At 35.5% G+C, this 14,618-nt stretch overlaps 1 protein-coding gene across 1 annotated transcript; it reads right to left on the bottom strand.

The window, feature by feature from the left end:
- Positions 1-520: 520 nt before the first annotated feature.
- Positions 521-13,813, bottom strand: LOC109037506 (WD repeat-containing protein 3). The gene is given in 15 exon segments (XM_019052216.2): positions 521-761; positions 1,795-2,020; positions 2,736-2,766; positions 2,769-2,904; positions 4,141-4,386; positions 5,162-5,431; positions 5,829-6,077; positions 6,754-6,949; positions 7,574-7,761; positions 8,445-8,580; positions 9,091-9,293; positions 9,519-9,683; positions 10,679-10,876; positions 11,869-12,075; positions 12,998-13,813. Coding segments are annotated over 15 exon segments (2,787 nt in total). The 5' UTR covers positions 13,169-13,813; the 3' UTR covers positions 521-596.
- Positions 13,814-14,618: the final 805 nt, after the last annotated feature.

Genomic DNA, 14,618 nt, shown 5'->3' with positions numbered 1-14,618 from the left:
ATTTTCATACTTTTTATCAGCAACGAAAAGTCAGCCTAATTTTCATTAGAATGTGTCAGCTAATTTTCTTTTTAAAGTAAACTAAAAGAAGAGATATGAAACGTTGCAATGAAAATAAGGGGGTATTTCACTTCATGCAACATTTTTAAAATATGAACAATTAACTTACGAAATGGATTTTGCACACTACAGCTATCAGGTACCTAAAATCAAAAGCCAGTTGTATCATAGGCACAGGCTCTCTGAGGAGGCTCTCCAACTCTGTTCTGTTATGAATGAGAACACCACATGATACTTTTGCCTACTAAGCTTTATGTGGATTGGGCTGCGCCCCCCCTCCCCCCATGTTTTATTGCAGAGATTTGTTTTGGAGACGTGAACTTAAATGTCGACTAATAGATACAAAAGAGCAGAAATTTGTTAAAAAATAAAAATGAGTTTTATTTACATAAAAATTCATACACTACCAGTAACAGGTACTTCATTATCCTATGCTTGGACAGTTGATAGTTGTAAACGTAATACACTAAAACAATTCATACTTCAATTTTCAAAACCAAAAGATCAGTAAGGTTTCACTAGGACTTCCAAACATCCTATAAAGCAATGATAGCTGCTTTGGCAACCTTTTCTCTTTTTCTTTTCCGTCGATCCTTCTCACGTCTGTCCTTGACAGCTTCTGTAAATATGTCGATACCTTCGTCCCTTTCAATTTTACGTTGAAGGAATAAGAGTCCATAGAGATTAGTTCCATTTAGATCCTACAAGAAAAGGAAGGAGGAATTTAGTATTAAAAAAGAAGAGAATACACCAAAAACGCAACAAAAATAAAAAGTTTGCAGCAAAGCATTGAAATGTAACCATTTTTACATTTATATCAGACAAAAGACTTTTCATAGTTTTAAATTGCTAATTTTATTTTCTTGACTGAATTTTTAAATGCCATTTGTGACTGTTTCAATTGTCTTTATTGAGCCACAATCTTTCATTTGGGAAAATTTTATTGAATACTTATTGGAGATGTACCTACTGATGCTATGGAATGACTTTACTGTTATTAGCATAAAAATTATGAGAGGATGAGTGAAAATATTTAGCTTCTTTCAGCAAAACAAAAGGAAAGTGAAAATGTAAAAAGTTCCGCACTTAAGGCGCACAAGTCTGCCATGCAAGTTGGCGACAAGTGATGGCATGACAATCTGTCAAAGCAAATCCAGCTGAATTTTTGTTTGACAAGTTGTTTTGCTGCCTTTGGTCGCAGATTTGCATTGCGGACTAGTTCGCCTTGAGTGTTGTACCTCAAGGAACCGAGCCACAAAAAAGTTTGAGTCCTTTATTTGACATGTAAATGCAGCTGCCACTATAACTTTCCATTATGAAGTTTACTCTGATTGCAATTTTCGATTAAGACAAGATTTACTTATTTCTCCTGAAAGATTTGTGGACATCAACAAAGAATTTTCACTATCTCTAAGATGCCATGTCTGACTTGTCGATAGTAATTGACATAGTTTTGAATTTCTGTTCTATTTCATCTCTCAAACTTTGTCTCTGCGGTGTTTTTACGAAATGAACTGTGGAGACAAACGGCTCAATGCTGAGGAAAAAATCAAACCAGATTTCTGAGGGGACCAGATAGAAGATTTCAAGGACTTGCTAGCGGATACAATGGTTGCAACAAATATTCTGTAAACCCTAGGTTTAAAAATAGATAAATATGAAAAATGGAATAAGACCAAAATAAACATAAGAAGCTACAATAAAACTAAATTCTAGTTCGTTTGAAAAACTTACCTTCAATTCTTTTATCCTTTCTCGAGCTAGCTGAGTAAGTTTTCTAAGGGTGGGAAGAATTGTATATGCACTGGTGATTGGTCCGTGATGAACTTTGATCAGAAAGATTAGTGTGCGAACAACTAGCTCAGTCCGATGGTGTGGTGTTTTGAGAAGAGGAACCAAAAGTTCCAAGAGTTGACAAACTGATGAAAACGGTAAAAGTATGAGACATTCTTCTAATTCACTGTAATTACAAAAAAAGAAAAAAAAGTTATTTGAAATCACAGGAAATAATGTTGACTCGTACATCATATAAATAAAGACAAATCAAGTATGTAAAAATGTTGAATAAAATTAGTGAAAAATTGAATTTCAGGAAGAAATTTGTGCTACCTACAAGAGTAGGCTGCATAGCCTTTAAAATATATTTTCATGTCTCATAGCAGGACTTAATGCAAACAATTCTCAACTTGACCATTTCCTAACTCAAGAGAGATATATGTGGCAGGAAAAGTGAGCAGAATGGGAATGAGAGCTTGTGATCTAAAAAGACAAAATTTAACCAAATACATAGCATGTCGACAATGAAACTACCAGACCTTGTATCTTTTTTGTGGTGTTTAGAATTCTCCCCTCCCATTTTCTTTTTTGAAGGGAAAAAAAATCAATAATATTCCTTAAAGTTTTGACAGAATTTTCTTCGCACAGAGAAGAGAAATCGAGGTAATTTTCAAGAATTGACATTGAATAGTTTCCCCTTTAAAAAATAAAACAACAAGTCTCCAAAATTTCACTATTTCATTTGAGAAGGTCAATTTTGGTTGACAAAAATAGCAATTTGGAAAAAAAAATCAAATCCTGATGTAAACACGTACAGACATAGAGGCAGGTGCAGCAAACCTTTTCTTCTATCAATTCATCTTTTTTTTTTTTTTTTTTTCATATTTTTTTATGTTTACCTGGCTCTGGCTCGTGCTAACATTTCCAAAGATACTCCTCTAAACATGTAACTTGATATGCTCGCATAATGGCAGGGAGAGGAGGCGGTTTTTTTCCTTCTAGTCTATTTTCTTCAGCAGCCAAACGATATTTTTCACTCTCTGTCAAACACTCAAGAATCAATTCTGCCTGGAAATAGCAAGAAAACAAATTTTTAAGGTATATAAAAAAACCCATCCACACAAATACTGGAGAGAAAACTTAGGCAGTTGAGCGGCTTTCAGAAAAAAGAGTCTACGCCAAAAATTCACATTTTGAAAAGAAACAATATTGAAGTTTTCACTATTGTTTCCGGATCGCTGTGGGTAACTTTTAATGGGGTCTTGTCATTGGGATTTGAAGTATACATGTACACTGAAATGAAATTCAGCCATGGGTAAAACTCAGTTGTCATTAAAAAGCGGAATTTTTAAAAATGATTGGTTATGGGCCTTCATGCCAGGAATACACCAGCAGCTCTCATTTTTTGGGTGTTTTCATGTTACGGGCGCACAGTATGAGAAATATTAAAAGGCATGAAAACCGGATTCTTCAACAGAATTACATAGTTCCAAGGTAGTAGCCAAGCAGAAGAGGTCTTGGGTACTAGATATGACCTACATTTCCGAATCTACGTGTACGTTTCTATAGTCAGAGCCATTCGGTAGCGCATACTCTTAAACAACACCACTGAATTACTTTCAGAAGTTCCTAGTTTTTACTTCAGTGAGCATTGCCCACCAACCCCGTGGAGTGCCCTGGACCTGCACACCCCTCTTCAGATACTCTGGAGCCCATAAACCTTTTTTGAAAAAAATGGTCTCCTGGCTCCGAAACGTGATGAATCAGTCTAAAACTTTGTATACATAGACAGTCCAATACAAAGAATTCATTTTTCAAGTTTCTGGGAGAATGGTGCGTAAGCTTGTGGGCCTTTTATACAGAAAACTCTTCAACTGCACGAATAGCACAATATCTTCATTTTTTCAAATTCTAGCTTCGTTAGTTGCCTCCCTTAAAACAGAATAAATCCTCTCATTTGATGTAGCTATTTTTGTCCATTTATTTATTTATATCCTTCGTTTCTTATTTTCTCCTCAATCCAACAAGATGGGTGATTACTGTCACTCACTTTCATTTTATGTAATGCTTTGTTATTTTTTGTAGAATCAAATTACTAGAGACGTGTACTTTGTAAAACACATCCAAAAAAAATTTTTGAATTATTTGTTCATATTGGAGGCTTGAATATACAAGCATCTGATTCTGCTTTCAATCATGGTAACTTTTCTTCTTTCAAAATGACATTTGAATATACACTGTGCTTATCTTAAATATTATTATTTTTGAACAATCAGAATACGAATGCTGCAAAAAAATTCTTACAGCCTTTTCAGCAGCGACTGTTTTCTTTGATGGTAAATTAAGAGCTGCTCCACCAGCCACAACTGTATCTTGACCAGATGCCAAAGTTGCCTCTTCTTCTTGCTCTCTCTCAGTTTCACGTTCATCCTCCAATACCAGCGGCTCCTCTGTAATTTCATGAAGTCTGATAACTCTGTCTTGACCACAGCTAACGAGGTACTGTCCGTTTGGACTGATTGCTAGATTCCATGCTTCACCATGATGACCCTTTAAATAAATAAATAAAAAAGTGAGAAACTTGACAGTACAAATGAACAAGAGCAATTTGAAGAGGACCCTTCATATGAGTCAGTTCAAAATTATTACAGATTTATGAATTATGAATTCTCAAAAATGGCCTGAAAAGGGAAAAATAATACCCCTACTCTTGAAATTCAACTACAAAAATCAATGACGGTGGAAAAAAGCAACTATTCTCACAGCAATAAGCAGTTAAGGACAGGAAGGATAGGTGTTTTCTACGGTTTTGGCGCAAGAAAAACAATGAGTGTGGTAGAATCTTTCCAAAAATGTCCTCACAGAGAAATGACACTTGCTTTGCGGAAGCATCTAGAAGCATTTGAACAGAATCACTCATGACTGCAAACATGCGTGTCAAAGAGGAAAAGTGACAGCAGCGGCTTTTACCTTTAAACTACTGCAATCCCACCATATTCATTCGGTGAGTTTCCTGAAGCTGCACCGACATGCTGATAGCTCAAAACGAGACCCCTTTGTCGCAGCTTAGAGTTCACTCTGATTAACAACACATGATTGCTGTGTATTCTTCCTCGAAAGATTCTTACATCATATTCGCAGAACACTATATGCTTGCAGTATACAAGCAAGAAACTTAAAGCTTTTTTAATGCCTACCCTAATTTTTGCACTTATTTTTCATCAGTATGAGACCTCAAACTGCACATTGCAATTGCACTGAAATACCACTATTCTTAATACACTCACCCTAGAGAAACCAACATTCAATCTCATAGAATAATTACCTGTAGAGTGATGATTCGTTCAAAATTATCTGCATCCCATTGCTTAATAAACCCATCTTTACCAGATGTGAAAAACTGGTGGGTGTTAGGTACAAATACTACGCTTGTAACAGTGTCCTCATGGGCAAAAATTGATTTATGGCAATCACCAAAATCTAGACCCCAAATTTTGATATTTCGGTCTCCACTACCGGTCACTATCAGGGTTGAATCATCGCAGATATCCAGGCAAGATATGGGTAGTTTATGACCATACAATTTCAGGAAAAACTGAAAACACGAAAACCATAAAAGAATTTCAAGGCAAAGCTTCAAATACTATAAAGAAGTATAGCTATAAAACCATCTAGGTTAACTATATCACAGAATCTATTACAAAATAAGGAGAAATAGAAGCCAAAAAAGAAGTTACATAGAAATAAGAAACATAATAAAGCTGTTAACAGCTTGAATCACAGCTTCATCTCCATAACTTGTTATTCTTCAATTCAATGTAGCGTAACTCTCCTGGAGGTTATTTTTACTTTTCAGAATCTCTATTCTTAACTCTCAAGTGTGAATGTAATTTCATTTTCGATCTGAATACAAACTTAATTCAATGGGAATATTATTACCCGAATGGAAAAAAAAGAGGAAAGAAGGTTCAGAAAAACTGATAGATATATACCTTGAATGTATCCAGAAAAAATATTTTAACCGTGCTGTCTAAAAGACCAACAGCTAATAATTTACTATCTGGACTTGCTCTCAGGGACAGAACAGTTTCCTCCAACTTCAATGTTCTCAAATGCAGTAAGGACAACACTTTAGCTTTTGATCTAACGTTTTCCGGATCAGAATCATCTGCCTGCGCAGGAATCAATTCAAACTGCCATACTTTCACAGTTTTGTCTCCACCGCCAGTTATACAACCAGTCTGTCAAGAAACCATTGAGAGATGAGTATAAAAAAAGAAATAAAAAAATTAACATGCTACTGCATCAGAGCTAATGAGCACAAAAGGATGTAAGTAATACATTTTAAAAATAGAAAAAAACTCTTTTATACATTATATCATACTGTTACACTCTTTCATACTTGTGACTTGATGTGTGTGTGTGCAAACCAACACAGCTACGGAAATTTGCACCAGGACAGCACTGACTAATACTCGTCAATCGTGGCGAATGTTTACGCTTTATTTTTAAATCCTATTTTGACTGCACAGTATTTATTAGGAATTATCTACTTTCATTTAGAATCCTCTTACTACAGTACATAAAAGTTAACTTTGAAAATCAACCAAATTTTTCATCACAGGAAAGGAGCTTTTCAAAGATTCTAAATTTCAGCAAGAGACTGGTGATCTGTAAGACAAAATTAGGCAAATCAACCAACAAGCGTTGAGTTGATTTTCGAGAGGCTTGGCTGTATTTGAGAACTCTTAAATGTTAAGCTTAATTTGAAATTTCAAAGTTTTCCAACAGCAAACTTCTCTGAAGTACCTACATAATAAGTCTAATTTCAATATTTGACATTCAACATTTTTTGACAATTTTGAATACGGTTGGCAACAAAGAAAAATCTGAGTAAAATCAACTTTCTGGAATTACCAAGTCAGGCAGTAAAGTTACGCAGTTCAAGTCTGACGTGTGTGCTTCAATTTCTTCTAATACATCAGCTGATGCAATATCAATGATTAGTAACTTCCCATCCTTCAGGCCAGCAAGAACATGACGGTCACCGGGTGCAAAACAAAGACTTAGCACATATCCTGTTGGCACAGTTCGCAGACTAGTCAAGGAGGCCCTGAAACAATTTGGAAATTTTAAAAATTCATTATAAAAGAACATGCCAGAAACTCATTACCATAAAGACGTATTCTTCAAGGATGACCAAGTCTTGAACCAAACGTGGCTCCACTTGGGTCGAGGGACAACTATTCCACAATTTTACAATAGGGAGTTAAATACCCAGACATGGAAAAAATTGGATTATGTGGTGACAATCTCTCCATAACAGACATTTTCTTACATTTTTCATACTTTGAATTTCTGATTTTGTAGGAATATTGATGTCATATTTCGTATTCATCTACATCAGAAAAATTGGAAACTGCCACCACCTCCTTTTTTACCCCTTTGAATATGAGTTTTTTCTCTCTCTTACTCTCTTCTCTCTTTTATTAAAATTTCGACTACAAGTACATGTATTATATTTGATTAACACTAATAAACTAGATCTAGACTAAATAAGTTACAACTGGATCAGGTGGTAGGTCAGGGACCCTAACTTAAAATTGAAGACTGAGACAGTATAAAATTATTTAGTTAAAAGCTTGAATAACAGTAAAGTCAATTATTTTTGATGTTTGAAAGAGATTTGCCTCCATGGACTCATCTCACAGATTAGTTTACCATGTCAATCTCTTACCTATTCCAAACTTTAACATCAGAGCCAGCTCCAGAAACAAATGCCAAGTTATCAGAACTGAATGCAACAGCTCGAACTTCTGAGTGATGACCTTGTGCTGTCAGTTTTCGTATTAACTGTGACTCTTTGGTATTTGAAACAGTTAGCGAGTGCAATTCTACAGAGTTGTTGTTTAATAATACTGCAACCTGTTAAAGAAATTAAACAAAAATTGATGAAAGGACCCTTAATAATGGAATACACAGAGGAAAGCAGCTAAGATGAGTGCAGTAGAAATACATTGTCCTCCCATTTTTTTCAGGTAGCGATGGCTGCCTGCAAATTCGGTCCATAATTTGATCGTAGATAGTTGCAACTTCATCAACTGCATTTAAAGCAACATTATCAGAACCAAAAATCGATACAGTACCTTAATTAGAAGTCTACTTTCGCTAATGCTAATTCTTGGCAATATTATGTACAAAAATAGTAATGAATACAGATGAAATCAGATATTTTTTTGCTACTTTAAGTGGCAATTTTAATGCTTGGAAAAAACCACTTTATTGGAATTGAATCAAGTGCAATCACTTAGAAGTTGATAATCTTAGCAATTTTCTTGCCATGAAGTGGCAGTGAAATTGACACTTCATCTAAAAGAAATGCGACTTTTCATTTGAAAGAACTTCACTTAAAATTTATAATTAATGAAAATATAATGAAATAATTTGAGAGAATGACTGGCTCTAATTATTTCTCTCATTGGTTCAACTGAAAAAAAGAATTTTGGAGAGGTTCAAGATTTTTATTTAAACCGAAGAATAAAACTTGAAATGAAATTTATTTCGATCCTAACAACTTGTTTAAAAGAAGCATTAATACTGATACATACTCGAATTTCTTCACCTCTACCCATAATCAAATCCACTGATTTGATTTTATGGTCAGTCTTTATGATAGCCAGTCTTACTACTCTATCTCGCAAGCCTGGACTTGTTTCATTGTCTAGTTCAGACATCTCTTCAGTGCTGAAAAAAATGTCATACAAAATAAATAAAAGGGTTGTGCAGAAAATGTGTCCATACATGATTTAAAACTCTTTGGTTCTTCAAAAATGCTTGACTGACTTTAATAAACTCACCACTGTCTCAAACTGCTTTTTGTTACACAAATTTTTGGTCTAGGCTTTAGATCTCCCTTCAGAGGTTATACAAGTTTGATCCGCTTAGATATAGAAGAATGGTCCCAAGCGCAGACTTGAAACACTCTTAATACTAACATTGATTCATAACAAAAAATGAAGAAAGAAATGAGGGGACTGAAATCTGAAGGAGGGTTAAGAAATATAAACATAAAAGCAGAACAGTTCGAGTAAATCAGAAAAAAAATTTATAAATTCATCTCATTACAAAATTTTTTTTGCGTCATGTAAGGAATCGATGAACATAAATTAGAGAATTATTTACTTAGTTTAACGAAAATGTAATGATAATAGAATGTGTTCACATAGCAGAAAAAACTTTGTTCTAAAAACTTACTTGATAGATTTTTTCCGCTGCTTCTTCAGCCTTTTTTGGAACCTTGAATCTGTTACTTCATCAGAGACAAATTGAAATAACTCCACTATTTTGTCATCGCCATGACATGCTAAGACTGACCTAGTTGGATCTGACACCATGGAAACAACTCTACCTCTTCGTTTACAGAGAATTGAGCCTGCCTTTTCACATCGAATAGGGCACTGAAAAATTAAGATGAAAATTAACGTTTCAGATAGTAAAAGCGCAAAGATGGAGTGGTTTAGCTCCATTTTAAAACAAAAAAATAGGTTGACAAGAGAAAATATTTAGGAATAACTTGCAAGATGAGAAGATGAAGTGAGAAGATGAGGAATTACATACAATCACAGGAGCTAAAATGAAAATCAAAGCAAATAAAAAAAATAAATAATAAAAACAATACTTACCGCTACATCTGATGTATCTTCTCCCACCAATAAATTGTTCAATCTTTCTTCTATTTTAGAAATGTCACTGTCTGTCGTCTCCAAGATTTTCCAAACACGCAATTCACTATCTGAACTGCCAGCAATCACATAGGAGTCATTGAGGAGGATATTTAAGCTCCAAACCTAGTAAACAAATATATTTTTAAGATGATTGACTGTTTAGAGAAAGACATATGTAGGTCTTTGAGACATCACAATTTTCTTTACGAATACTTTAAAGACAAACGGTAGCCACAATCTGAAAGTTGAAAAGTGGTCTTTTATTCTTACGAAGATCATCTTCACAAAGGACTTTCACTTAAACCAGCTGATAGCTCAATATCTGAAATCTCCGATCAACACCTCTATGCTCGAACAATAGCACATGTCAGAATTGGCTTGCGTTCCCTCCAACAGTTTGACATTAAGTATATGAGATAGTAGTCAGATATAATACCTTTTGAGGCGTAGTCAATTCAGTAAAATAATGAATGTAACATTTTGATTTTCCGATTTTTACTGAAAATGCAGATGAAGAAAAAATGTTGGTGGGCTAAGTGAATTATTATCGAGAGGAAAAGCATGAAAATACAGCTCAGAATGCATACACCAAACGGGTGGGGAACAATTCGACGGTGTTAGTCGGCAATCACATAACTCGGTTTGCGACGTCGCAGACTTCCTGTTATACTTTATATTTTAGACGGAAAACTACTCAACGGCAATTCTTGAAAACTGCGGTGATTTTTCTTCTCTGTGTGAAGAAAATTCTGCAAAAATTTCAAGGAATGGTGTCAATTTGTTCTCCTTTGAAAAAATAACATAGAGGCGGAGATTTTCAGACACCGCAAACGAGTTATGTGATTGCCAACTTACACCGTCGAATTAGAATTTCCTTGGAAGTATCAGAGGTAGGTAAAGTATTTTAATGAATTTGGGTGTGCGAAGTTGCATGGAAAGTTTTACTACCGACACTGAGATTTTTTCAAATAGAAACTTGATTTGGGTTACTTCTGATATTCAAAACATTCTATCAACTTTAAAGTGCAAAAATTTAATCAGGTAAGTAAATCCTAATCATTTTCAGACAGAATCGTGCAGAAGTATGAACCTTGCGAATGAAATTAGAACTTACTTACCTCAGTGACATGACCAGCAAGAGTTTTGAAACAAAAGTTGGTATCTAAATCCCAAAATTTGATGAAAGTATCCTTTGATGCTGATACTAAAATATTGCGAGAATCCATAAACTTAAGTTGCGTTACGACTCCTTTGTGACCACTGAGTCGTTGAATACCACTTTCAGCCACCAGGTCCCAGACAACAATTTCTGTGTCCTTGAAAGAAAACGAGTCTATATTATAAGTTGATGAGAAATACACTGCTCAATCGAATTTTTAGATGCATGTGTTTCCATTACAACTCCATCATTTGAATATAATTTTGTTAGGTAGGTGTAATTAGACACCATCTAATTTTTTAGAGACTACTTTGCAACAATCACTTAGTCAAGTAATAAATCTAGATAATCAAGTATAAATTTCTATGCGCATACTTCTCTATACAATGGCATGTAGGCACATCGCAACTTATCAGGACTGTTGTCGACAGGGTTTTGTTAAGGGCAGATATGCCAGACCATGGGGAAAAAACTTTGTGTTAATGAAATATAACCAGGCAACTGTCATTGGCTCATTGCCCTTAATGATTTTAATAATTTATTTACCTGAACCTAAATTATCTAGTGAATGGACTTAGTATAAGATAATAAGTTCCCTTCCCTTTTAAAAAAATATTATTGATAGGTCACTAACTTCATACTTGTGACCACAGGCTAACACTCCGCGAACTGTTTGGATGATTTGCTCTCTAAATAACGTACGCTCATGCTTGTCTATTATGGTCACTTGCCCAATCTTTGCCTGGCTATTGTGGCTTCTCAGAACTGAGAAACATGAATCAGAAGGCTGTCCTGCTCTAATAATCCGTCTATGGTTAATATTAGACTCAAATACTTCTGCAGTTACCTTCTAGACAGTTAAGACAACTATTTCCCCTGACGTGTATCTTTCAGATCTCTTCTTAAGAGGAGCTATGTTGCAGTAAGTAAATTAGATTTCCCCTCTGTAATGGAGGCTACCTACTTCATAAAAGAAAATTATATACAATAGCAAATGATTTCAATTAGGACCCATCTGTTGCTTTGAGCTGATTCTACAATGAATGGGTGACACTGAAGTTTTTCTCTACAACAATTTTAAATGAGTAGATTATCATAAACAGATGATCACTATTAATCAAACCTGTAAAAAAAATTCTCTGCCCTTACCTTGGCTCCAGATGCAAGACGGAGATTTCTTGGATCGAATGCCAAAGAACTGATGGGTGATCGATGTCCAGGAAACACTTGCAACAAATTTCCTGACCTCAAGTCAAAAGTGTTTACTGTCCCATCTGAATAGCCAACAGCAAGGTAATGCTCACTTGAGGCAATGTATGTTGCTAAGAACTTGGAATCCCGAGTATATTGCTGAGTCTGAGAAAATCAAAGAAAAGATTTCAAGTTAAAAATGAATTGAAGACTGAACGCAATCCAATTAATGCCAATATTGATATATCTTCCCTAAACTATATGTCAGTTCATTGCTGTCACAGGAGTCTAGGGAGTGAAGATAAATAGGCAATCAAAGCACGGGAAAGCTGGGGTTGTCGATACTTAACCGATACTTCCAAAGTATCGATACTTTTAATCATTACTCATCGATACTTGGCATCAATACTCAAAAATATCGATACCATGTAGTATTGATCCTCAAACCCCAATATCGATGGTATCGATACTTAATCCGATTTAGCCATGAAGAAGGCCTCTTTTCCCTAGTTTAACAACTTATCTCTCTTCTGTTTCACCTTCACTGTGCACTGTGACAAATGACGGAGTAATCAGGTTTCTCAAGATGATTACATTCGTTAAAATGTTAAAAGCTCGGTTTGATAACAGTAGTAAAGGGCTCATTAAGCACGCGACTAGGGGCGGTTTCGAGAGAAGCGTAAATCTGGTGGAATTAAACAGCCAACAGAAATACGAACGCTCCAAATTACAGCATAATGTAGAAATAGTATCGATGGTGTCGAAACCACAAAAGTATCCATACTTCAGCTCGATGCTCGATTCCAGTATCAATACTTAGAGTCGATACCAGTATCGATACCGAGTATCGATACTTCTTTGAGCATTGACATCCCTTTACTTGGAATTGATGGCAACAGATAAGCAACTTGGAAACCGAGGATGGTAAAATTTGGTACTTGAACCAGGTAACACTATGTCTCCTCAATTTCCGTCTATTTTTCCTCTTGCACCACTTACTGGCCCTACGTAATTGAAGATGTCAAGTAAGAAACAGATGACATTATAAAGACTGTGGAAGATACAATACATTGATTCCATTCTTTACCTTTTCAGAAAGCCTTAAGTCCCATATCACAACATCTTCAGCAGCACCTACAGCGACAAATCTTCCTTCTTGGCCGTTCACAACGACGAAACAAATGTTGCATGTGGAACTTGCAATGATATTGCACACACCACTTGGCACAAAACGTAAGTACTGTTTTGTTAAACCCATGATGACAGCTTAAGTGCAAAATGTGACAATTTAAAAAGGAAAATATGACATTTTTTCTCACTGTGAAAGTCAGTAACAAAGACATAAAGACGGAGTGCTCGTATCTAAAAGCACGGGGAAAAAGTGAAGCTAGGTTCGGCGCTGCGCGTTTGTGTGAGTGTGTAAATGAGCGCGGGAATCCATGGCGGCAAACGGAAATTTGATTTGAACTTGTCCTCTTGATTTTTCCTTATTTCTTCTTCGAAACGTGTTTTAAATGCTTTAAAACGATTATATTAAGAAAGTTCGGTCTGCGTCCTAATATATTACACCTACTTTTGCTCGGTAACAGGCAGTAATCTCAGATAAAGTTAGTTTTTCTTCTGCTTATGGTGGTTCTGCAGGTTCAAACAGGCCGTTACAGTTCTAGATCTACGTTACTCCCAAATGAAATCAGTCGGTCGACGACGGACCGAAACTAACCTAAAGTTAATAAAATATGAGTGTGTACCTGAATTTGGGCAAAAATCAACCTAAAATACTTTGTTTCCGCAATTTTATTTATTAGTTCCCGCCCTACATTTGAATTCAAACTTGTCCCGATTTCGCCGCCAATCCTCTAGCCAATAGTAGAGGTGATTGAAAAGAAGCTCTAGAAGCTTCATTTTTTGCTTTTAGTGCTCCGTCTTTATGTCTTTGGTCAGTAAACAATCGAAATTGAAATTCTGAAACCCTAACCTAACTTTTGTAGCACGTGTGTGACGAAACCCCATCACTCATCAACTTCTCACCCCGGTGAGTAGCAGAAACCAGGAAACGCCCCGCCGCTGATTGGCCAATGCCGTCCCGCGCAATTTTGCGGGCAAGCAAAAACCACGCCAATGATTGGTCAATGTCATCCCGCGCAATTTTGTGCGCGAATTTCAAAATGACGCTCTTTTTTCTATTGAGCGCAAAACCTCTAAGTAAGACATTGGGCGGACTAAAACACAATTTAACGCTTTGATTTCGGTCCGTAAGACAGTATTACAGAGACCGATTGTACAATCAAAATAATACACAACTATTGACATGATGCAATTTTTTTTCCGTCTTTTTTTAATAAATAAATGTATCCTGCGTTGCAAGATAAGATGAATGTAGAAGAATAAATCAAGGCAACAAGTACTTTCTAGATTATCATATCGTCTTAAATTTCGTATTTTCTTTAAAACCTTGTCTGATACAATTAATCATTATATTTACATGAGTAGAGAAAATCTCTTGTGGCGAAAAGAAAAATTACAAAATTGTGCGAAATCATATTTTTTCCCTTCCATCGTGAAAGTAACACATACTCTGATATTTGCAGCGCTGCAAACCAAATTAATGTTTATTATTTCAACAAATAAATAAAATATTTATGCCGGCATTTCAATGCCGTCTTGGGTTTTGCGGGATGCTGAGCTGGGCTCACCGACGAGTGTGATCT

Source organism: Bemisia tabaci, chromosome 5 (assembly GCF_918797505.1).
Source record: "Bemisia tabaci chromosome 5, PGI_BMITA_v3".
NCBI classification, from domain to species: domain Eukaryota; kingdom Metazoa; phylum Arthropoda; class Insecta; order Hemiptera; family Aleyrodidae; genus Bemisia; species Bemisia tabaci.
This window is presented reverse-complemented; position numbering and strand designations above follow the sequence as displayed.